Raw genomic sequence first — 25,945 nt, forward strand, 5'->3', positions numbered from 1 at the left:
TGGTGGGTAGAGAGGCCAGCAGAACTGCCCAGCAAGCAGCCACTTGGAAGCTTCCTAGTAGCCTTTTCTTCAACCCACTTAGTAGGCTGCATGCCTATCCACGAGCCTGAGGGCTGGCAGCAGGCCCCAGATATGATGCACATCCTGACTGTAGTGCTGGAAGATCGAGCTTTCAAGTTTACTGAACGTACCACCAGTTTCTTATGTGCTGAACACAAAGTCCCTCAGCATGAGTTTAATTTCCTTCATTTTCAGCATGTACAGAGAAACAAGAGGAAATAGTTGGCAGGTGGATTTTTTTTTTTGGTCCATTCAAGTTAATTTTAAAGGAAAGAACATGAGCAAAAATGTGTATAAAGCAGTGTTTGTCTTACAGCAGCTGTAAAACACTCAAACTCTTTGATGAGGAGTCAGTTACATTTTAATATTGCATTTTCTTCACTAAACAGTAGGAATTTATTTACCAAAGGCTCATTAGTATGTGCATTAAATTTTATTTTCTTCATTAACATAGAGATAGATAGATTTGCTCTATCTGCATAGGAATTCTGTTCTTCAGTGGATTCTCGGCTAATTAAATTAATGAACAATGTTATTTCTATGCTTTTTACTTTCTTTCAATCATTGTTTGCAGACCAACAGTGGCTTATAAATGAGAATAACCGACTAGCTGCCCTTCAGCAACAGCAGAGAGAATTTGCAGTGCAAACAGAATCTACGTTGTACGCAGAGGCTGAGGTACAGAGTAGCCTTGGTCTGGAGATCTCGCCTTCGCTGCTACAGCAGAACAAGAAGAGACTGGTGCAGCTGGAGCTCCTGCGAAGGTGCTCCTTAAAAAAGGCAGAAAGAAACATAAGACGTAAAAAGGTCAAATTCCAGCTGGAAAGGATAGTCAAGAAGCAGAAGTTATTGGAAGCTAAGCAAAACCTAGAGCAGCTGGAAGCTAACTGTTGGCTCAGTGAAGTTCGTGTGAAGCAATCCCACATCCCAGATGAAAATATTGCAGGACAGGCCTCTGTGGATCACCAGTTACAGAACAGGAGGAGGTCATTGGGTTCGAGTTACTCACTGCACAGTCAGCATTCATTCTGTAACATCCATCTGCCCCAGGTACCCAGGTGAGTCAACATCTACCAATTCCTCTGAATGTCAAATATTATTTAAATTCATGGTATTTTCAATGGCTACCTGCAATCCAGAATGCCTTTTAGCTTACTGAAACAATCCTTAAAACTTGCGGTATCACGTAGTATATTGTACATCACGCTGGAGCTGTTTGCTGCTTTCCTTGGATTTATGCAGTGCATTCCCTACTTAGGTCTCTGACGTGGTCTTGCTGTTTATTTCTTTCCTCCATCAATCCTTTCTGCGCGTTTTACCTCATTGTGATTGCTTACCAGAGCTTGCTCAACTTTGTTCTTGCCGCCTTTGTGTTGCTGGTAAATATTTGTTTCTGCATTATTATTGTGATTAGGATCAAATTATTCCTTCAGAATACTTTTACTAGTGTGATTCTGCCTTGGACTTTGAAGTTGATTAACCTTCTCAAGCCAAATACAGCACTACACAGTACTAAAATGTCAGGGCGATAGCATGTCTATCACAGCATGGCTCCCGAGGCAGGAAGTGGCTTAAGTCTGCAAAGTGAATTCCTGTGACTTAGAACAATCTTCTATTTTTAACTAAAACTTGCAGCTACTTGAAACTGTGAAGATTAAATATCAAGCTGTACAACTTAGCATTCAAGGTATTAATTCATTGTTAAGGTGGTTGTTTCACATGTCATTACTTTTAACTGCAAGATGCTACTAATATGGAAACATGAAGCATGTTATTTAAGCAAGTATTGGGCTTTATTTCTTCTTTATTTCCACAGCCGTTTGTTGAATGGGGAAACAATCTCAAAGTTATCTACCTCGCCAAATACTGATCAATGCTCCGAAGGCAATACACCAGGGAAGTTTTCATCCGTGGGATACTGTTACAGAAAATTTAAAGACTTTTCCAGGAGTGATGACTTTAATGATGAAAAAGGTGTCTCCTTTTTAGTTCAGATGCAGCTATCTGAGAAACAAAAAGTATCTTCATTTGGAAATAAAAAAGGGGCAGAAAGGGACTGTAATCACTCAGCTGTCATGGCTCATATCAATAAAAATGATCAAAAAATGGAGAAGCTGAATGATGGCCCAGAGGAGGCTGGATGTCAAAAACAGACCTCTAAAGGTTCCTCTCCTGATCGTTGTAAGGAGAAAAATGAGCCTGAAACCTTTATTACAGGGACAAGAATGACAAAAACAAAGGTGCTAGGAGATTTAAGTCAGCCTGCAAATAGCTGTCTAGAACAAAACAGAGCTCAGGTGTCCAATAAAAAGACGAGAATGGATATCAATACAAAAGGCCATAGTCCTTCCCCAGAAAATTTTGTTAACAAAATCAAGAAAGCAGTAGTGTATGGAAACCTATCATCTGCACATCCAAACCAAGCAGCTAAGAATTTGGAGAGAGTGCCACCCTCAGACTTACAAAGTAATGAGAACTCATCGGTGGAACATCAAGAATTTCTGATGGTGGCAACATCAGTTGGAAATCTCACTAAGATGAACACACAGGCACCACTCTCTTATGTTGAAAAAAAATGGCATAGTGCTGAGCTGTTAAGTGCTGGAATGTCTAAAACAGCCACAGACGTGCTCGGGAACTGGCAAGAAGATGAGGAAAATGAGATTTCTGATACTGACAGTACTTACTCTGTAGATTCACTCTCCTGCGCTTATGCAAAAGCTTTCACAGAGAAGCTGAAGCAAGAGGATTTCCACAGAAATAAATGTCTTGCCAACCCAGAAGATTCTGAGAGTGATGACAGTCAAATGTCACAAGACTCTCTGGTAGAAAAGGAAAATAAAGCCAAAAAGCAAAATAAAAGCCAATTTCAGAAATTAAAGGCCTGCCACCAGCCAGCTAAGCTTTACAAAAGCAGATCTGAACACCGTGTTTCATCTTTAGTGACATCGTATGCATCACACAGGAGACTGGGAGAGGCTGAAAGAAGCTTTTCTCTGGACAGCTTGGGTGATGGAGAAGAGGTGCCAACAGAAGATCCAGTAGAAGAATCCAAATCTGATTCATCTGATGAAGTCCCAGCAGAGATTTTTTGGAAGTTACAAACTCCAAGACCACCAACTGTACAGACTGAAGAAGGCCATGAGTCCAAGATCTGCAGCAGAGATACAGAAGTAACAAATTACAATCTGAAGCTGAGTAGTTCCTTCTATTTGGACACTAAGCAACAGCCTGCTTTCAATAATGCTAGCAAGCAGTTTCTGAAGGATGCAAAGGTCTCTTTTGCAGAGCAAGAAAGGTCACTTGATAGAAGACTTTATTATGCAAGTGGACATCCTTTGCTTACAACTGATGCTTGGTCATCCTATGACTCAAAGGTTGAAATCAGCAGCCCCAGAATAACAGCGCCTTCTTCCCATGAGCATCTAGAATTTCAAGATGCTCATTTCTATTCTTTGAGCAAACCAAAAGGTTGGCTGAAGAAAGATGATCTAAAACAGTCAGCTGCTGAAGTTTCTTTTGTTTCTGGCTCTAAGCAGATACACAGCATTACTCATTTATCACATGGTATAAAAGAAATAGACACAAGTTTCTCCTCTGACACATCAGAAGTACCTTTACCTGAAACAACAGCTGCAAGCAGAGACTTTGAGAGTGAGGAATGTATAAACGCAGACGAAAATTCTTCCTTGGAATCTCAAGACATAACATCCACATTTGTAAGTTCAATAGGACCAAGCTCTTCTTTTGCTCATATTTCAGTAAAACCTGACTATTATGAACATTCAATGGCAAATCATCCTGAACAAGAACAAATAAATGAATTATCCACTTACAGGTCTACCACTGAATGCACACAAGCGTTCAGCTGTTTGGAAAGCTTCTCTACTGCAGACAGCTTGTCACCAATAGGCAGAAAAGAGGAGGATTCTTTCCCTACAACTCATCCAGAACTGTTGAAAGATCTCAAGCTGGAAAAACCACCTTTTGTTTCTGTGTTGCCTGTGTACATTTTGGAGAAGAGAAACAGCTGTGTGGAAGCAGACTTAGAAGGCAATTTCCTCAGAACTATTGAAAAAGATGACCTAGATGATGACTGCAATAACTCAATGATAGAACCAAGGATAACAGATTCAAACGCTGGCAGTACGCCTGTCGGTGTATCTGCTGCTGGATCTTCTACAAATCTTGCCTATAATGTAGTCTCAACACAGGCTTCAGCAGAAAAACAAGTACATTTTGGAAACTGTGTGCAGCTTTTTCCAAGAAGGGAAATACCAACGTGTTGTGATGAAAGTTTTTTTCTCAATGACTTAACAAATAAGAAGTGCTCCCCGGGAAGCACTCAGGAGCATCAAGTATTGGCTGGACAAGGGGCAGAATCAGCTGTTGCACAAGGTCTCCTCAGGTCTAGGGAAAGTAAATTGGAAGCACTGCAAGATACAGATTATGAACAAATACCTGCAGAAGCAGCAACTGTAAACACAGATTTTTCCTCACAGAAGGTAACACATAAATGTAACCCTTTAGTTATTGCTTACAGTGCAACACCAATAGAGATGTATGAAAAAGAGAAAATCTGTATGGAAACAAGCATAGACAGCCTATCAGAGATTATATCAGAGGAGCCTTCACTCAGAGAGAAAGAACATGAACCAAGGGATGAAGACTTGTCTTCATTAAATCATTATGAATTTAAAAGCAAACCTGTTCCAAAAAATTACTCCTATGGGTGCTGTCTAGCAGACAGTCCTGTAAGTTGCCTGTCCCAGCACGTTTCAGAAAATTCTACATTGTGCACTGACAACATAAGAGAAGAAAGCAGTGAAAGCAAAGAACACGGTATGTTGAATTCTCGGGTTACAGATCAGAAAGAGTTTTCATCCAAATATAAGAACCTGCTGGTAAATGAAGTTAGTTATCTCACAGTGAATGTAAACGGGCAGGACACTGAGTCCTTCCCTGCCGCTGTTGGTGAGAACACAGGTGATCTGCTCCCAGAATCCAATTCAAGCATATTTTACAAAGCTTCGCCAAAAGCTAATTTTTTTCAAAGTGCATCTGAGACTGAAAATTATGATACGCTGTTAGAGCATGTTACAATAGTGAAAGGAGATTGTGATGCTACATCTAATCACACTGTGGAAGCCAGGGCCACAAAATGTTGCTCTGTCATACATTCCAACTGTCTTTGTACAACGTGCTCTTCGACATCAACAGGGGAGAAGAACAATATGTGTAAGGCGACTGACAGTGCTGTGGAACCTGATGCAACCATTCCCTTGGAAACAGAAACAAAGCTCTTAATTGAATCAAGAGAAGAGAAAGAACCCTTTTTTGAATGTGATTGCCCAGAGGACGTTTTGCTTGTTGAAGACCATTTTAACTCAGAATTGAGAAGAGTATTTGAATACAACAGAGATACACTAGGTACTGTTTCTCAAGAGGAGAGTCTATGTACAGGTAAAGAATCCAAGTTTTTAAGAAACCCAGAAGCTGATCCAGAAGAAACTGTGGTTCCTTATCAGAATACAAAAGCAAACACTGGAGAAATGACAAAGTTAAACAATAGTGCAAACGACCTAGAAGAAAATGGAGTGAAAATGAAATCAAGAGAGATAGAAAGTGTACCTGACTGCTCAGTAGCCGAAGTTGAAAGTGTAACTGCAGATAGGAGTGGTGAGAATTTTAAAGGCATTGATCTATCTCAGAATCTGAAGAAACCCACTCGTATCATACATTCTGAGGTTCAGTGCGAGTTTTATACAGATCTGCACCTGACACTTGACGAGTCAGAGAAAGATGAATTACAGGTAGTTAGCACCGGTATAGAACACGCTCAGGAGTCAAAAGTACTCATGCACTCTGATAGCTTTTTTCAAAAAGAGGAAAGTGAGAAAATAATCAGCATTTATTCACCAGAGCTTTCTGTTTCTCCCCAAAGCTCACCTTCAGCTATGCATTCCCACAGAACAGATTTTACTCAGAATGCTCAAGGCTTACCTGATGCTTGTGAAGGGCTTTTGCAGATGAACAGAACAAGAGAAAATGTGTTTAATGTAGAGAATATAGAAACTATGGAACTAATCACAGATAGGCAAGGAAATATTTTAGAAAAAAACGAAAATGAAGAAAAAATAGATTCTAGCAATTTAACTGAACATTACATGCCACATAGTTTGCCCCATGAAGACTTTGATCAGAAAAACGAGATTGATGTATGTGAAGCGACTGGGAGTGAAGAGCAAATCATCATGACAAACACAGAGGAAATGGTTATTAGGAATCAAGAAGACAAACACACAGATGAAAACGTTCAATTTACTGAAGAATTTCCAGCTCTGCATCAGATGTACTGTAACAGAGATGACAAAGAGGAAATTTTAAATCAGTTCAAGATCCCTGAAAGGTACCTTACACCTTCAGGACTACGAGAGAATACACTGTCAGTAGATGATTCACAATACCACAGTCCTCTTGAAATGAATGAAGATGGTGGCTCAGAAGACTCTGCTACAGATACAAGAAATACATCTATGGAAGATATAGATGTGTATGAATATTCAGTTGATGATAATATTTGTAACAACCAGTACAGACTTGAAGAAGAATCTAAAAGTCTTCATATTAAAGAGAACAGCCATGTGTATCTGAGTTGTTCAACACAATATCCTGAGCATGGCACTTCAGAAAACTTGAACATAAGTGTTGTTAGAAGACCTGAAATTTGTGGACTGGATGCTACAGGCTCAGGAATTGTTGATGAGAAAGCGCATTTGAAAGCAGTGGACAAAACAGAGAAGCAGATGTTTTTAGGAAACAGGGAGGAGGTAGAACTGATAGTTCTACAAAACCTGAATGAATTATTCCCTGAAAGCAAAGACAGCTGTCATGAGGACAACAGTCTAAGTGAAATCTTAAAAGAAAGCCAATGGGTATCTACTAGCTTTTCTACAAATAATGGAGATAACAGCAAACAGCAAAATTCAGCAGCAACACTGAAGTCTACCAAAAACATCCAAGAAAGTTCAGTTAAAGACTCCCCATGCCCATCTGTAAGTCACCTTCTATGTCTTGAAGTAAGTGATAATTCCCATCTTGTTCAAGATGCTTCCACTGCACTGAAAGGTCACACAAAACCATCTAATGGCAATATTGGAACTGAAGCTGTTCTTCTGTACTATGAAACATTAATGGAGAATGAGGCCTCTGCTGATACACCTGTTAAAACAGTCAAAAAAGAGGGAAACAACAAAGCTCATTCTGACAAAATTCAAAGTAAAAATGAAGCTTTCCTGCAAAACACGACCACAAAGGACAGACATGAGGAAGACCTCTTTGTATTTAGAAATGATTATTCTGCATCTGGGCAACCTGTCAACGCGAACAGCTTTTCTATGCCCTGTGGAGTGGACAATCATGAACCTGAAATGGTTGAGCTTAAGCAAGGGGCTGAAGGAAATTCATTTTCCTCAGAAGAATTAGACTCTTCTGAAGATACAATTGAGGGTGTTAACTCACATGAAGAACACAGTGTAGATTTAATGATTAACAAAATATCAAAAGACTGCTTTAATTCCACAGAAAGAAAAGATCAAGAGGAAGAAGATACCATAATGCCTGATGAGCTGCTCTTCAATAATTCAAGCCTGCTTTCTCCTTCAGAGAAAGATGCAAGGGAAGATATGGGGGGAAAAACAAAGCATGCTATACTGGAAATCTCTTCTCAAAATATATTTCACAACATCAGTACAGCTGAGAGAGAACTTCACTCAGGAAGTTCAACACAATGTGATAACAAAGAGAAATGCTTAAACACAAATTATAGTATAACAAGCAGTAATAATGATAATGCAAGGTTTCCGGATATCAAGACATGCCAGAGTGAGCCAAGACATTATCAGGGACATGAGACTTCCAAGGATTGCTGTGTAGACTATCCCGAGATCACTGTTTCTGAGAACATTTCGACCCTTTCAGTAAGGTTTCCAAATTACAAGAGGAAATCTTGTACTTCTGAACATTCTGCTGGTCTCCTGAATAGCCCAAGATCATTTGCAAATGATTTGACTGACAGCAGTGGAGAGAAATGTAAAAATGATGCTGTTCTCTCTGAAGAAACAAAATACTTTGAAAGTGAATCAACTATTTTAAGTGCATGTATAACTTTTCCTGATGTTCCACAAAAAGGAGATGAAAACGCTGACAGTTCTGCAGTTACAGAGGCTACAGATGCTCAAGGTAATAAAATCCCTGAAGAAACTGTGGGAACTGATCAAGTGGGGAAAATAATTCAAGATTCTTTTCAGAACTGCAATGATGCTAAAGAAAATAAAATGCCTGAATACTTAGAACAGTACAGTAACACTTCTAGTGTGACTATACCAGAATCAGGAGTGCCCATTTTTCAAAGCCAAGGAAAGACTGGCAGTGAAGAATCAAAGCGTGCTCCATCCTACTTTGCAGAAAATACCCCAACTGATATACTGCTTCAGAACTCCAAAAACGTAAGCGTCTTCAACACTTGTTCACTCGATGACTCAAAATCTCTAACAGTTAGTCAGCTTGAAGTCTCACTTCAAGACACCTTTTTGACTGAGCAGGTATCGTCTAGTTCTGCTGATCTGCACTCAGTGAAAGAAGGCTTTGCCCCAGCGTTTGCAGAAATTAATCACCCATCTATGAGAACATTTTCAGAATCTTCTCCAATTTCAGATATAGACCATGGTGAAAATGGCACGTGTGATAGATCACATGCAAGTATATTAAAGCATTCTCCACTTGCTGTTTTACAAGTGCAAGACACCCAGTCTGATAAGTCTGTGGTATTTGATGAGCCAATACATGCTTCAGGAATTATTTTACTTTCTCTTGCAAAAGCAAACAAGCATTACCCAGTATCAGACACAAACTCTGCTTCATATGAGAATTCTGCTGTAGATGTGGAACCTGTCTATGGAAGTAACTGTCTGCAACTTGACAATAATACTGAAGTTGATCAACATCACTGGAGTACAGTTCCTGCACAGAAAGCTTGCACAGAACATGCAGAGGAAGTGCCAGATGATAGTGAATCTCTGGTATTGTCAACAGTACCTCTTTGGGATACTGAAAGATCAGCTCTGGTTAAAGAGGGACAGATAAGAAAAATACTTAACAGAAATGAGGAAGAACTGCATTCAAGTACCAAGGTTGAACATTTTGCAGTAAAGAAAAAGCAAGAGAAAACAGTAGATGAAGAACATCTTGAAATGCAAACTAAGGTATCTTCAAATTCGACAAATGAATTAACAGTCCCAGAGGTGTTGGAACATCTGTATCCAGGAGATGTTAATGTGGATCCTGAACACACCTATGATTCATTTGGTCCAGCATATCCCGCAAACAGCAGAAGTACTGATCCCAGACAACCATATCACAGTGTTTTAGGTTTTGAAAAAAGTCCTGCGGATCTGCAGGACAATTGTCAATACATGTCTACAGGTGACAATAACCCAGGCAGAACAAATACAGATGATAGAAAAGAGATTTTACTTTGCAAAAATAATGCAGGTTCCGATGTTCATGCTGACAGTTTTTCAATAGCAGGAGATGATATAATGAAATCAGAAAGACTGAAATTTTCTTTAATGAATAATGAAAGTACTCCCTTAAAATTTTTACCAACCATGGTAAACCATGGTTTGCCTTCCCAAGAACCCCAACTGGTGCAAGTCAGGAGCAGAAGGCCATGTTCTACGACATATAATACAAAGAACTGCAAAACTGAACAGAGACCTTATCTACAAAGTCACAGACTATCAGCTCCAGCCTTAGCTGTGTTCTCTGATTTAGATGATACTTTCAAAGCTTCCTCTCTGGCAGATTCCTTGTTATATTCTGCATCTAGATCACTACAAGATTTAAATATGAGCGTGGAGCCTCCATCACCAACTGAAGATGATCTTCATGTAATTGAAAGATTTTCAAAGCAGGAATCAAAGAACATTTTGCAGGTTAAATCTAAACCCAGATTTCAGCAAAGAATGACACACACTAAGAAGATTGCCAACTGTGATCCAAAAAATTTACAAAATTATGCAGCAAGGACCCAAAGCAGCCAGTCCTTAAAAGACAGTACTGTACATTCTCCATCATCTTTACTGCCCACAGCTCACAGTTCCGCGGGTATGAAAGAAAATATCCATTCAAAGAGCAGTTCTGTAGCTCAGTGTAGTGAAGAAGCTGGGTACCAAGCAGGAACAGATTTATTTTTGCAAGACAGTAAAGATGCAATGCATTTTAGTTCAAGTGATATCAACCCATATATTCATCCATGGCAACAAGAAGAATCGTGCAAGATTGGCTGGAAGCAATATGTTTTTGGAAGTGCAAGCGATGTCTCTTACCATCAAATGCCTTTAAACCTGGATAATCGTAAAGTTACGAGATGTTCTAGTGTGGACAATGGATTGAATTCTGAGAATTCTCCTTTTCATTCTCATCTCAGTTCATATGCTACAGCGAAAGTTTTATCAAGCACTTTAAGCAGTATTGAAGGTCTTCAAGGATGGGACAATGCCAGACCAGGCTTTGAATCCACATACTCGAGTGACAGTAACAAACAGTACAGCAATGTGTCCATTGAAACACTGGAAACTAATCCAGAAAATGACACTGCTGAACGTAAGAATCCTTCTGCAGAACCTGGTAACTCTTCAGTGCAAGTTGATGAAATTGTACTGTTATATCCATCTGAGTCAGAAAGGTCTTCCAAAAAATCACCAGGGGTTACCTGTGAGCAGGGAACACAAACAGTGGCTACAGCAAGGTATAAAAGGCAGAGAAGACACCAGAGAAGTTACACAGATGTTTCTGCAAGAAGGCAGGAAACAAACAGGGACCTATTTCAGCAACATTCTTCTTGGACAAGTATGCAGAATCTATCCATGCATCTGTCACAGCTTATTCAGAACACTTCTGAGCTGCTGGGAAACCTCTCCCAACAAAACATTATAGATAATGAACAGAATATCAAGATCTACCAAAGCAGAATGGAAAAGGGTGCAAAAGCTACTAGTACTAGGTCAGACAGCTGCACTCAGACTACAGCAGATATAGGCACTCAAACCGAGACTTTGGAAGAACGTCAAAGCAAACATGAAGAAAAACAAGTGCAGACAAAATTAGAAAATGAATTAAGGGCAGCTAAAGCAGTAAACTGCAATTTCAATGAAATCAGTGCAGATGCAACAGATAAGGTTCCTAAAAGGAAGGATAAAACATTCTCTCTGGAAGAAGGACAAGAAGGAACAGAGATGAGAAATCTGGGCAACGCTGACTTCCATGACAGTCTTGACAGCATTTTGGAAGATTCCTTTATGTGCCTGCCTCTCTTACACAGAACCTCCACCTCCACCTTAGATTTTCAAAAACCATCGTTAAATGCACAGCAGAATTTTGCTCCTGCTAGTGCCCAAGTTTCATCCATTCCATCCTCTTCAGTGAGTTCAGGGCAAGATGATTCTTCATGCACTGTAGTTAGCAGCCCTACTAGTAGCAGCTTTCAATCTCCATCATCTTATGCTCAGGGTAAAAGAAGTGTCAATGAGCTAGAGGTTCCAGCAGAAAGAAAACTTCGTTGCAAAAATACTCTGTTGGTGGACAGGGCCTCTTCCCCTATTCTTACTCTTAGTGCTAGTCCTAAAAGCCAGAATGCTTTTAGTAAGCCTTTCTGCCCTATTAAGGAACCCTTTGGATCTTCCAGTGATGCTTCAAGCCCCATTCACAGTCAGAGAAAGAAAAGATCAGGTCCACATTCCAGCATGGAACCTCACGTGGACAATTTTTCACAGACTGAAACTGACAGTGAATGCAGCATTTCTAGAGACAGCAATGGCATAGGAAATATATCTGGAAGTTGCTTAGATAAAAAAGTGTCCAAAAAGATTTTAGGAAAGGATGACTCAAAAGCTGTGGAACAACAGCACAGACTCACTGTTGGCACACACACTACGATTTGTGCAAAACGACTGTACCACTCTAGCAGCACATTAGAGGTCTCTGGCCATACTGAGTTTTTAACAGATGATGTTAGAGACCCCAGTCCGCTGGCACGTTCACTCCGTTGTATGTATGTCACAGGGGGAGGAAGATCTGTGCTCGGGGGAATCAGACATGAGAATTATGTTGGAAATTCTGATACTGCTCTGATTCACAAGCACTCACTTCCAGATTCTGACTTACTTTTTAATCCAAAGCGTAGTGCCACTTGTTCAAGTCAGGCAAATGTTAGTGAGTCCTCAGAACCTCTAGTAGGAGCAGCTTCTCTACGATTACACGATTTCTGGAAAAATGAGAACAGTTGTTCTCTTCTCTCTGATGTGAGCGATGCGCAAATTTCCTTACAAAATGACAACCCAAATTCTGTCACCGAAATCGAATGTGACACTGAAATTCCTCTGAAGAAAAGTACTACTTTAGCCAAGCCTTACAGGCCTCGGAGCTACAGTCTTCGTGACTTACCCGTACACAACAAGTTTAGCAACTGGTGTGGTGTTAAGGGCAGTCCTCCACCTTCATCACTCAGCTTGAGTGGCAGTGCAACTGACCTGCACAGCCAGGCAGAAAGTAAGCCCGGAAGCCAACAAACAGTGGAAATTGAAGGGAAATCCCAGCTTTGGGGCAGCAGAAGCAGAGAGATTGAGAGACTTCAGAGAGAGCGTGCTCAGATCATGTCTGGCGTACACCTGGATCTGCACCAGCATCCCCTTACTGTAGAACTGACTGAGGCAAAGCTGAACTACGGCATTGGTGAAACGGACGCACTGCTGAGGGTTCTGCAGAGCGGAACTGCAGATGACCTGATGGCGGTTCCAGTAAAGCAGCAGCTCTACGAAAGGTAAATTGCTTGAAGTTGTTCCCTATTAATTATTTTGAATAGACTTCACGCATAGCTTCATACAATGTAAATAAAGAGCACTTAATCACTTAGTCACACTAAGTGACTAAGAACAATACGTGAAGAGGTACAGGATTACACTTACATAGTTAAATAATGATTTAAGATAAAAATTTTGGAGTTATTTAAGGAAATTGAAGTAAGATTCACTGTAATTCACAGCTAGTGACACCTCATTCTTACAACTTTTAGTCACTATGAGAGAGACCATGTGTTCCCTGGTGACCACAATGGTGTATTACATAGATTTGTTATGATGTAAAAATAATCCATGCATCTTGGTTATGCATCTCATGCTTCTCTGAATAAAACCTTTGGAATATTGGGGGGAAAAAAAAAAAAAAAAAAAAAAAAAACAAACAAACAAAAAAAAACCCTGTAATGATGCCAAATGAATTATGAAAAAAATCTATACCCTAAATTCTAGAGATTGGATTATAGAACTGTTTGGGAAGTTGTTGTAACTGAAATGGTTAGGAGGAGCTGCACTTATCTCCTTCCTCCATTTTCCCTTTCAAAAGCAGTGGCATTTTAGAATTTCTTTTTCTTCAATGCGTGACTGAAAGGGATATTTGTAGGGGGAGTGTATTTTATTAGATTCTTACAAATTTCATACTATAAAGCTACTTAGTATTTAAGACTTCACATTTTAAAGGTTAAAAAACAACCACAGAAAGTGTAACTTTGCAGGGTGCATTTTGTCACTCTACTTGTGCTTCCCTGACAGACACATGAGGACTATTGAGACCCTGAGGAAGGAGAGAGAAAAAAGGCTGCAAAGATACCAAAGGAGCCGAAGTCTGAGTCCTCAGAAGCATTTGAGTCTGTTGCAGACCCTGGATGCAAGTCACAGGGATCTGGATCTTCCTAGCAGGCGCCGTGAATATCTGCAACAGCTGAGAAGAGATGTGGTGGAAAATACCAGGTAGGGATTCAAACCCTCACTCTTGACCCTCTGATCATTAAGTGTTCACGATAGATGTGCATTTATGGTTCCTGTTGAGATCTGAGACCTGTGGCAGAATTTTTAATTGTCTCATGATAAATGTGTGCCTGATTATAGGAAACATTCATTAAAATCTTCCACTGAGTTTCAGTTCATAACCAGCACCTGCTTTGCTTTATGTATGTATGCCAAAGATTCAGTTTTGACTAATCTGTCTTCTCACTCCATCTCTAATTTGTAAGTCATGGCAAATAGTCTTTTATACCAATGAAGTTCTCCAGAACCCTCTATCATTTTAAATAGTGTTTTCTCATCCCCCACCACATCCCCTAAATGATTTCTGCTTCCTTTGCAGTTGGGCAGGAGGCAGCATTTTCCCAACACACAGTTACTTTCTGGGTGTTATGCCAAAGCCATAACCTTAGATCTTACAAAGCTTAGAAACCAGAGCAATTGCTAGAGTAATCTCACTGATCAACTGCACTTTCAGTGCAAATTGTTTTCCAAGATTAATTCTCCTACAACCTTTAGTGGGCAAAGGGAGACTTACTGGTTTTCTTTAATTGCTGTTCTGGCAAATTGTCCTGTTCCATGTTGACAGAGGACTTTCTCACAATATTCCATGAGGTGACCTTATTTCAAGTAAGTATACATGTTTTCCCCTTTACCTATCCTTACAGAGTTCAAGAACCAAAAAGAAGAAGCATTCAGCACCCTTCAGAGATTGAACTGATGCTCAGAGACTATCAAAGGGCACGAGAGGAAACCAAAACTGAAATTGCACGAGCAAGGGACAAACTTCGGGAGAGAGCTGAGCAAGAGAAAAGACGTATAAGGGAGCAAATATTTGCTCAGTTACAGAAGGTGAGCATTACACAGGAAATTGTTCCCCATTACTCACATTGATGCATTTTTTTAAATAGGCTTTTATAGCTCAGTAGTTTTTCTGTCTGACATCATGCATAGAAAAACAAATAATGAAATGCAAATTTGGTCTTAAAAAAATTCTCAGTAATCATTATTACTGAGATTGATAACTGTTATCTTATTTGTGCTTCTGAACTATATCTTCCTGGATCTATTTCTTGAGCACATTTTTTGTGCAAGAAAATTCTGTTTTCACTTTGGATCAAACTTTTGGAGTCATCCTGCTGGGAACATACCCAGTCTTTGGAAAAGTTTTGTTAAAGAGAATAAGTTTATTTCAGTGTTTCAGCATGTACTTAAGCAGAAAGACCTTCATCTATTTTTTTATTTTTCCTCTTGTTATGCTGTCCCATGTGTGCATGTTTTGTTTTAACTTCTGCACTTTGTTACCTATTTTGCACAATGAATGTGACTTGGCTGGTATCTGAGGACAATACCTTGTTGGAAGGTACGTGTTCTGCCTGGTCTCTGACTACACCTTCATGTGCTAATCCCTGTCACAGCCTGACAGTGCAGTTTTAGTTAGAACTGCAGCCTTCCTCTCATAGGTGGTGAACTGTCATTTCACTGCTCTCTGCCCTGCAAGGCACCTAGAATTCAGGAATCTCCAATGGGTGACTGGTTCTAAACACATCTGCTTCCATACTTCTCTTGTGAAACTTCAGCTGAATTGAAAACCAAATACTTAAAGTACCCTTTACTTTAAGAATAAATCATCTTGAAGTTCTCAGTATTTTCTTATGTAATTTTTTCTTCATCTTTTGGGCTGGCACTGAGCTGCAGTAAGATCTTCAGTGTTTAACAACTGAATGTGACCAATAATTTAAGCACAAGAATTAGGCTAAAAAGTAACAAATGGGACGGAGAAAAGATCTTTTTTTAAAACTTCTTTTCCCCCTTAAGATGTCTGGGAATTGGTTTGAAAGAAAGCCTGGACTCTTTTAGCAAAGGAACAATGTCAGAAGCTCCAGTTATCCAGATTTTCCTAGCCTGATGCATTGATTTGCTCATATAATCTTAGTTTCAAATGAGCCTGCTTATTAAACATCTTCTGTACAAAGCAAAAAGTAACAGCTTTTACCAATGCTCCTTGAAAGAAAATGGACTTCATGTTACTCCTCTGTCATTTTCCAGTGCTGTTACTGATTTGACCTAAGTGCTATACAAGTTTGTGATGCTCTGATCTCTATTACAGGAGGAAGCAAGGCTGAAGACTCTTGCAAGTACGAGCACCTTATGTACAGAATCCAGCCTCAGTCTATCCTCTGGCCCAACATCAGGTTACAACAGTAGCAATACTGCTACATACACTGCAAGTAAACTGAGCAGCTGGGAAGGACAGGTGAGAAATAACTGGCCTGCAAGACCAACATCCCCTAATGCTTTAACAGTAAGAGAGATAACAAGGACAGAAATTCTAGGTGGTTTATATTCTGTCACAGCTATCAAGCAGGACAAGTTTGTGTCCTAACTAACACATAGATGGCCTACACGGGGGAGGAGGGAGCATTAAACATATCCTGCAAAGGACAGTGACAATTTCATTTTTCAGATTTTATTTTTAACTTGTAAGTAAAAGCCAGTGTGTTATTACTGACAGCAGTGCCACTGTCTGTCACATTTTAGCAATAAGGAACATTTTTTTGTGATGAGCCACAATCTAGTATTTTCAATGTGCCTTCCTCATTGAAGAGAGATGCACTCAGGGATTTGTGTGTGTGAACACCACCTTACTTCAAACTGCTTTTTGGAGTGTGCACCTATGCTAGCTTGTCATACTCGTCTGCTGAAATTCCTCAGTTAAGCTATCATATCATTTCATAACCAGCTGAGAGGCAAAGAAATTAACTTGTCATAACGTCAAGCTTCCAGTTTCGTAAAGGCAGGCTGGTTACAGATATTCTTCTTGATAATGTAACAATTTATTTTTCTTGGTTCAAGCCAAAAGTCTCCACTTCTGCTCTTTGCTAAACCAGGTTTCTTCTGGAAGTGCACTGCTTTCAAGAGACACACGTGGTCGTTCAGCTGTTAGAAACAGTCAGCTTTTTATGATAGAGCAGCTACAGAAGGATTCAACACTGGGTAAGTAAAGTATATGTTCACCTGCTTATTTCTGTGTTGTATCCCAAAACCTAATGAGGTTTCTTATTTATGCTAATCCCAATCTAATTTGATTCTAAGTATTTTGAAGCTGTCTTACCATTACATGAATTCAGAAAAAAAATACTGTCATCAGTAGCTAAAGTACAGAAAAGTAATTGGAGATTTAGTTCCTCTTAAGAAAGTTGTTCTTCTGATGTTGTAGCACTGCTATACAGTCTTTGGAGAGGCTGCGAGGAGGATAATGTCTTGAATGAACCAAAGAAGCATGGGGCTAAGAGTATAGGATTGTACATGCAAGTTGTTATTTGTATTTCCAGAGCCACGTTTCATATTATTCTTTAGATTATTAGCTTATATGTAGTTAATAATGTTTATACTTGAGTAATGCAAAACGTTAACTGCAATGTAATTACCAATATGTGGGCTGTCCAGACCAAGAATGATAACAGTCTTTCTTTAGGAGGGTTGAAGTTCCTCTGAGTGCTCAATGCTACATCTTTTGCACCACTTCAGTGATCATTTTCCTTTTTATTACTTTCCTATGACAATTTTGTCTCCTGCAGAAGACAGCAGAATTGAGCCACCTCTTCCTTCAGACAGTATCAGTTGTAGGTTCACTCATGGGTTAACTATTTCAGTAAGCTCCTCATCAACACAAGGATACCAAGATTTATCCAAACATATCTTGGCTAATGCTACCACCGAGGTGAGTAAATAAGCACAGTTTTTGCTTATTCCTTCTACTGGATGTTGTAATGAAAGTGTGTGAGACAAATCTTATTCTTCTGCACTCCTAGTAGGTAATTAGTGCTGGATATAGTAGGATATGCTGAGTAGTTTTAAATAGTGGGAGGCTGTAACAGTGGAGCACAGGAATGACCACTGCACGTGAGCTGAAATATTCAAGTGAAGCTGGTGATAATGCTGAATGCTTCTAGCTCCTAAGAGTTTGTACAGTGCAAGTCTTAAATACCTGTATGCCTGTGTAGCCAGAAGCAAAGCATGCAAACTTCACATTTCAGATCAGATGGAATCACTTGACTTGGAGATGCACGCTTCCCCCAGTGCAGTTTTCTCACAGAGGTCTACACTATTGTTCAGGCTGGACTTATCAGTCTGACTGTTAAAATTCCCAGAGTAATACTAGAACAAGAAAACTAAATATTTGTTGTAAAGCCCGCTGAATAGCTTGAGTAGAAGATACTGCAGCAGCACTGAACATAATTTCAGATAATTTCATCAGAAGCTGAACATAATTTAAAATGTAGATAACTTCCACTTATATGTACATTTGTCATTATTTTCTAAGGTAATGGCAGCGTGCTCTCATAACCTGAGGAATCTCTACACCTGTCAAGCAGCTGCTGGCTGGAAGTAAGTTTATGGCAGGTGTTTATAATGGGAGATCTTTAATGCAGTTGATCATCTGTTGTGCCAATACCTTTCATTTGTCTTTGACAGATACCAATGTACAGAAAAGGAGGTGCTGGTTTACTACAAAGTCTTCCCTTCAGCAACAAAGCACGGATTTTTGGGAGCAGGAGTGATAGAAAGACCTCTTGCATATGTGTGGGGACTAGTGAGAGATCCGGGCAAAAGGCACCTGTATGACAGATCCATCAGCACAGCTCGAATACACAAGAAGATAACAAGTCACATTCAGCTGGGTGAGTACCAACTGCACGGACTGACCAGAACTATCATTGTGGACTCTTCAGCTCAGATCAGCCAGAAAGAAATATACAGTCATCTCATCTTTCTTCAGACTTGAAGAAAGTTTCATTACTTAGTGTAGGAGCTTCCATTTTGCAAGACTTTTTCAAAGTACAGCTATTACAAATCATACGCTGCAGAAGTATAAGATACAGGTGATTTAAAAAAGCATCATTTTAATTACAGTATCTTAATATTAGCATCTTCATGTTAGCTTGAACTTTGCTCTTAACTGCAGCAAGTTCAAATAAAATTTGTTTGTGCATTTTGAAGGATGGGGGGAAGTGTGACAAGTTACAGTTGTCAAAGCCTAATTAATTTTCCCTTTGTTTGTTGTTGGTTTTGGATACTTTTTCTGCAGTGTATTTAGTGACTGATACCTCCCTGTGTTACCTACAGCAGCCACGGGATTTCTGCTGCATTACTGTAGAAGCCAAAGAGGTAAGCTTTGTGGGGTGAGTGTGTTTTCTCTAAGACAGAGGAAATTAACTAACTTGTCTGAACTCACTGCTCAAGGGCAGAAAGAAGGGAAGGTTATGCTCATAGTTCCAGAGAAAGCTGTAATAGGAAGAAAAGCTATGCTCATTTGAGAGAAATGAATTATGTATTAAATCTACTGGCATTTGACAGTTGTTACTGCCTAATAGTGCTTGGTTCACAACAGTTACAGCATATTCTTGTTACAAACAAGCAGGATTCTGACCAAAAAAAAAAAAAACGAAACAGGAGCTGATTTAGTGAGAAATATGCCTCATGGTAAGCAAAACAATACTGCATGCATCAAAAAATTAAAATTCTCTTCTTTACGCTTTCTTTCATGCAGAAGAACTTGGCTGTCTTGGCTATTCAGTCTGTGTACGATGCATCCATGCCCCACCCTTGTAAAGACGTGGTGAGAGGGGAAATTTTGCCCAGTGCATGGATCCTGGAACCTGATGTGGTGAATGGAAGAGATATCACCAGAGTTATTTACATGGCTCAGGTAAGACCCTTCATTACTGTACGTCACGTTCGATAACAGTCTAATTAGGATTCTGCTTTTATGTACATGATCCACAGTTGTTTTTTTTTACACTATGTGAATCTGCTGCCTTGGACACCAAGTCTCTTCTGTAACTGTTAATTCACAACTTTTGTACATTCTGCTTTTGCATAGTGAACCAGTACATGATAGTTCAGTGTTAGGGACTGGAGAATCTCACTTGCATTTCTGTCTTGTTGGAGACATAGAAGTTGACCTCTGCTAAAACTATTGACACGTATGGAAATGCACATTGTTAACTTTCTTCAACAGAAGTCATTAAGTCTTTGCATTTAAATAAACACAATAGAGAAGATGAGGATTCTAGTTAAGAATGAGAAAATCTCGCCCTCCATTGACTACAGAGTCATCTGAAAAAGCAGGCTCCTTTAGGACAGTGACACCAACCACCTAAATACATCCAGAAAAGAATATCATGCTGCATTATTTATTTTAGAAGGCAGCTAGTGACAATTAGAATTAGTCCTTTAAACTTTGCTAAAAACACGTTTTATATAGGTAATTAAAAAAAAAAAGCAACCTCAAATAGTAATGATTAGCATATCCCTTTACAATGTATTTTAAAGTTTTCTACGCATTTTATGCATATATTAGTGGAATGCAATATGTATTTTCAGTAACACTACAAACCTGTGTTTCGAACTAGCAATATTTAAGCTCAAACCCAGAACCAGCGTGGTTTGTACTTGCTGAAACTACTATCAAATATGCAAAGCCTTTGAAGTCTACAGAGTATTGGGAAGAAAAAGATCCAATGCACCACAGAAATTACAGTATTTGGCTGTAAACTACTTTCGTGCTTACTATTTTATGTGCAGCAACAGAGCTAGTTTAGCCTGGAGAAAGTGTTCAAAAATGGGTCATGCAACACTTACCTTTCTTCTACCTTGTACAGGTGGATCTGGGTGCCCCAGCGATCCCGGCACGGCTCCTGAGCTCCATCGCTAAGCGGCAGCCTTTGGTCATTGCTCGACTAGCACACTTCCTTGCCAGTTAGCATTGATCAAGAAACTGGAATATTCATCTGAAAGGTAGCAAGGAGACACAAGCATCCATAAGGGTAATGTAAAATGTCTGCTCTTACATCAGGAACAACCAAACCTCACTTGAGGAGCCTAATTGCTAATTCTGGACTACTAAAACGTATAGCTTGGAAAAAAATAACAAACATCATTTTAGCTAATGCTGCTTAGAAGAAACCCAGCAAGTTTTATAAGTAGCCTATCTTCTGGAAACAGCTGTGAAAATTCTCTGTGAGCAGGAGGGAGTGCTGTCTCTATCAATAGCAGAGGAAGAGAATTCTCTTTACAATAACCAGAATTGTATCATTTTGTTTCAATTTCCAAGGAACTACAAAAAGTTGACCTTTTCCATTCAGTAAAGTTTGAGCAGTGGCGAGAAAAAAGGCAATGGAAGCAATGAAATGTACTAAAACCTGGAAATAGTATTCACGTGGCTTGAGACCTTTTACAAACTTTTGAGCAGAAATGCAAAGCCACGTCCTTGTGTTGAGATAAATATCAGATACAGATCCCTCTAGCAGCAGCTAGAGTCAGCTTGCCATGGTAAATTATTTACTTCCCCTTGGAGAGAAGCTAAGGCAACATGACATCCATAAGTCATCTCAGACTTTTCTCATAGTTGGCTGACTGCTTATAGCCAGTACAGTACAAGGGATTTTCGAATACCACTACACTATGCAGCAACAGTGGAAACCACCATACCTCAGGACACAGTTTTACTGCACTACAAAATTAGGTGCTTTGAAATAGAGAAACCAAACTGACAGTTCTAAACAGTAACTCATTAATAGAAGGTAGTACAGAGTAGTCAGCATGTTCCTAAAATTTGAATCCCGCTCATAAGAGTAGCTCCAGCACTTTTCCACAATGGCTTTTTTCCATCAGCCTGTCTCTACTTTTACCTAGAAGCATTAAGAGCAGAAAATCCAGCCTGGTCCTGTTCTCATCATCATTTCTTTGTTCACAACAGAAACAGCCGCCTCTACAGCAGTAAGCACAGTGTCTCCCCTCTCAGTTACCTGGCAGCTGTTGAGCTCTGTCCAATACTCATGTTGTCAGGCTTCAAGTGTTTGGTCACAGGTTCCTAAAATTAAACAAAACCACAGCCAACTCAAGTACCTAAGTAACTTCATGTAGGTCTTCAGCACAGTAGTACAGAAATCACCTAAACTAGCTTCTCTAAGCAATAAAGGCTGCTATAATAGTTTCCTTAGCTCACAGAAGCCCACGTTGTTCATGTGGCTGTTGCATTTTACATTTGTCAGATGAGAAACATTTATTCAAGCACCCACCTTACCAGAGCCATCTCTGCTACTGGAACACACATAGGTACTTTGGGTCAGAGATGTTTTCCCAGCATACCACAAGCTCACTGCACCTCCCACCATAGCTTCAAGAGTCAAAATCTATTTTTAATTCTATCTTTGCACAGATGTAATTTTGGCTCTCAGCTTCTATGTTACTTCCTATCATTAATATATTAAGAAGTTTTAAATGAAGTGACAGTGGCTATTTTAAATTGATATTTAAGAAATAGTAGTTTTGAGGCATATCAGCCCAAGGCTCCTCCCTGCCCAGCTGCAGCAGGAAGAGTAATAAAACACATCATTTCTTGTAAATTTGTTTTGTGTTTACTCAAGGTGGCCATTCTTACATTACCTTCAGTGTATTACCATTCTCCTGGGGTGAGGCTCAGCCTTTCTTAGCAGCCTGCCAAGCTGCGTCAGGGGATGCTTCACCTGCAGCACTGCACATCTTCCACAGCCTCAGCAACTGCACCAAAAGGCAGATGTCCAGATTTGCACCGTCGTACCTTTTTGGGGGAGGCAAAACAAAGAAGCTTGAACAAGGTAATACATTAAAGCCCTAGAAAAAGTGAGCAGGAACTGCAGCAAGGTGTATTTATTGGCTATCACCAATGCTGCTTCAAGAAGGGATTGCAGGAGGAGATGAGTGGCTTTTAGCCAGTCCACAAAAGATTTGCTCAGTGCTTTGCTTTTTTTCCCTTTTATTTTGGAGACGGCACTAGAGTTAAAGCAGTTTTTATAGGAAAAACATCTAGGGGGACTCCTGGGTCAATGAAACCAGTGCCTATGAAGGATAATGTCTTATTGTACAGTGCATCAGATGTTTATTTTTATATATACATAAGATTGGTTTTTCTATGTTTACAAATTAAGTTATTTATATATGCTTGTTTTGAAGCATTTTTATATGCTATCAAAGCTAATTTTTATTTTTATCGGTATTAATGTAACTTTTTTTTTTTTAATACAATTGTCAATTGATACTAAAAAGCCTATTTATATGGATGTTTTCTTTTGCAAATATAACATTTTTTAGTACCTCTTAATGTATGGCAATGGTTTGTTGGGAAGGAAGAAATAAAACCTAGCAGACATCATCTACTTTGTTAAACTACAATGGGAAAAACCCAGCTTCCTGTCAATTACTGCTGAGCAGTAGATGATCAGACCAAGCATCTGTACCACCTGCTGTTACATCTCTGCTCTTAATCAAGATTGCTATTTTCATATCCACAATAAAATGTATTTTCTACACAAGAAAAAGAAATGCCCTGTGGTATTTGCTCCAGTTAAGATAGCTGTCTGGAACTGTACTTACACAGGAGGACGCGTTGTTCTACTCAGTGAACACTTATCTGGATGAAGCCAAAAAGATTAGCTTGTGATAGAAGGCGTAGGTCTCCTAGGTCTCCTACTTGCCCAGAGTGCTGTATCCTTCTTGCAAACTTTGGCTGCAGAGTCAGGTGCCTGGCTTCCCCAAAGTCACCAAGCATAAGTAACATGAGACACCCATTAACTATGTAGATTAATGACATGACAATGTAAGAAAACAGAAGCAGAGGTGTTTCTTACCTGCTGGACAACACTGAAGAACAGACTGACTTCTGCCCAATGGAGCACAATTACATTCTCTGGCAGTAGTAAACTGATCTTCAGGTTTGATCACCTTTTAAATAAATACCTCCACGCATGTTGTATTACAGAAGGATAACTGAGTTAGGTTGAGTTCACAAAAACACCTGTGGCCACAGTATCTACACAAATAGTTTTAGATACCCAAATAAATTCAGTTCCAGAGACTGAGCACCTTTTTATCCAGCTTCTCCCTCTATCTCCCACGGTCAAGTAACAGATGCAGTACTGCAGCACAAGCAAAACAGCAGCGTGCAGGACAGATATTACCATATGTTTTCTGCATCATGCTTTGTGGCAAGGCACCTTTTTGTACTTTGTCCCAGTACAAAGAGGCTGTATTTCACCAGCTTGGATACAAAACAGGACATTTAATCATATTTATTATAACAAACAACAACTTCAACTGAGCTCTGCAGCAAAACATCACACAATGCTCAGCCTCAGGAAGTAGGTATGAAACAAGAGACAGTACTCGCTATTTCAATTTGCATTACCCTGCTTTCACCAGACACGCAGCACACCTACTTTCAGGGAACCCCTGACTCAGTCATGTCTTACAATCCCTAGAAACACAGAAGAAAAAGAAAAAAGAAAAAAGCACACAGATGGTGTATGCCCAATCAACCTCAATGGAGTTTAGATGCTGGCATTCCCCTCTGTATCACACATTTCAACTGATGCCACAGTTCTACCTAGTTAGTCCTGGTTGTGTTTTTCCCCTCCACCTCAACTGAGAAAGCTACTTTTTTCCACCTTATACAAGGAAGAGGTAAGTTAATCAGCAAGATACTCAGCTTCAAGTCCAAACATTGGTCTTAACACAATATTTGCTTTCTGACAAACTTGTACTAATGGCAGACTGCCAGACAAAAGGGAAAAAAAAATCCTCTGAAAAGAAAAATTGTCCCGAATCATCTAACCAGCAGGTAATTTTCTGCTAACCCCCAGCAGTCCCGAGCACAAACTCCTGCTGAAGAAGATCCCTGCTGGGTGAAAGGGAACTTGCACCCTGGCTTTATGATCTATCCAGAAAAGCAGGAAGTGCCCACTGCCCTCCATAAAAAAGGTTCCTTTCATACCATCTCTCCAGAAGGTGGCACTGCTTTTTTCCCTGCTAAATTTCTTGTCTGTTCTTCTAGTCTGTAGTTTACTCGCTGGAGTATTTCCTGTCCGATAAAATTCAAACTCAAGGCAAGAAGGATTATAAAAAACAAGAAATAGCAGCTACATACCATTTATGTTCACATACTATAAAAAGAGTCATAAAAATACTGCCATCTGCCTTCAGTGAAAAATATAATCAAGTATTTTCTCCCTTATTTCAATTAAAAATTCCAAGAAATAACAAGGTCTGTTTCCATCAAGAGGTGGAAGAAAACTTAACTTAATCATCTACATCCTTTAAGAATAATGTTACACATTTTCTGGTGTATATATATTTAATATGTTTTAACTTCTAAAATGAGTCTTAAAAACATTAAAATCAAATATTCGAAATTGAGCTCACAGTGAAAAATAAATACGGGCTCATCTTGCAGAACAGGTTACCTTTTCCCTCCCCTGGCAAGAAACCACATTAAGTTCAGAGATGAGCCAGTCACCAGGAAGCAATCCCCCTGCTTCAGAGGGGGACTTGTCCATTCAACTTGATTCCTGGTTTGACCACAGTCTGTTACTGTACAAACACAAAAGTGTTCATGAGTCTGAAAAAACAGCTGCTCTGAGCAATGATCAAGGTGCTTAAAGAACTTCTGACTTGGTGATCTATTTGCTGATATGAATCCTTCAGCAGTCACCAGTGCAACACATCCACAAACAGAAAGACCAGTGCTGGTTTTGCACATAGAGACCTCCTACATGCAGTATTTTCCCAGCAAGGACCTCACAGTGCATTCAGAAACACTAAAAATTCCATCTGCATCTTCATTAGTAATTTCTATCCTCAGAGAGTCCATCTCCACTAACTTTGTGCTGTCACGGTACCTAGAGATTGTCTGGTCAGCTCACAGGGGTTACTCCTGGGCTCTTCCATAAGATGTTCCGATAGAAATAAACTGGAAATGCTGCCCAGAGCTTTTAAGAAGTCCTGCAACAGACAAATACAAACCAGAGAACCTTTATCAACAAGTATCAATCTCCAACGTGCAAGCATCACCACATGTGAAATAAGAGCAACTTTGCAGCACAGGTCTCAGGCCCTTCCCTGTATTTTGTGCCCCCTCTCTAGAATATTCTGGCTTCTCTCCCATT

The 25,945-nt window shown here is 39.6% G+C and overlaps 2 protein-coding genes across 8 annotated transcripts in view; one reads left to right on the top strand and one right to left on the bottom strand.

Moving 5' to 3' along the window:
• The window catches only part of STARD9 (StAR related lipid transfer domain containing 9), a 96,144-nt gene extending 75,406 nt beyond the window's left edge, over nucleotides 1-20,738 (top strand). For all 5 annotated transcript variants that reach the window (XM_048947423.1, XM_048947424.1, XM_048947425.1 and 2 more), the window contains 12 exons: nucleotides 635-1,118; nucleotides 1,877-12,940; nucleotides 13,728-13,925; nucleotides 14,627-14,810; nucleotides 16,069-16,215; nucleotides 16,850-16,955; nucleotides 17,540-17,682; nucleotides 18,286-18,350; nucleotides 18,438-18,643; nucleotides 19,051-19,130; nucleotides 19,513-19,671; nucleotides 20,627-20,738. In XM_048947423.1, coding sequence (XP_048803380.1) covers nucleotides 635-1,118; nucleotides 1,877-12,940; nucleotides 13,728-13,925; nucleotides 14,627-14,810; nucleotides 16,069-16,215; nucleotides 16,850-16,955; nucleotides 17,540-17,682; nucleotides 18,286-18,350; nucleotides 18,438-18,643; nucleotides 19,051-19,130; nucleotides 19,513-19,671; nucleotides 20,627-20,728 — 12,938 coding nt within the window. In that variant the 3' untranslated portion in view covers nucleotides 20,729-20,738. The remainder of the gene's footprint in view (nucleotides 1-634; nucleotides 1,119-1,876; nucleotides 12,941-13,727; nucleotides 13,926-14,626; nucleotides 14,811-16,068; nucleotides 16,216-16,849; nucleotides 16,956-17,539; nucleotides 17,683-18,285; nucleotides 18,351-18,437; nucleotides 18,644-19,050; nucleotides 19,131-19,512; nucleotides 19,672-20,626) is intronic.
• A 1,715-nt stretch (nucleotides 20,739-22,453) lies between these two features.
• Nucleotides 22,454-25,945, bottom strand: part of CDAN1 (codanin 1) — a 30,311-nt gene continuing 26,819 nt past the window's right edge. The window contains exons 28-30 of one of the 3 annotated variants that reach the window (XM_048947429.1): nucleotides 23,633-25,781; nucleotides 23,379-23,527; nucleotides 22,454-22,566 (exon numbers count right to left, since the gene is read on the bottom strand). In XM_048947429.1, coding sequence (XP_048803386.1) covers nucleotides 25,656-25,781 — 126 coding nt within the window. In that variant the 3' untranslated portion in view covers nucleotides 22,454-22,566; nucleotides 23,379-23,527; nucleotides 23,633-25,655. Of the gene's footprint in view, nucleotides 22,567-23,378; nucleotides 25,782-25,945 lie in introns of all 3 variants that reach the window. The other 2 variants (XM_048947430.1, XM_048947428.1) reach the window with 2 other exon arrangements.

Source organism: Lagopus muta, chromosome 6 (assembly GCF_023343835.1).
Source record: "Lagopus muta isolate bLagMut1 chromosome 6, bLagMut1 primary, whole genome shotgun sequence".
NCBI lineage: Eukaryota > Metazoa > Chordata > Aves > Galliformes > Phasianidae > Lagopus > Lagopus muta.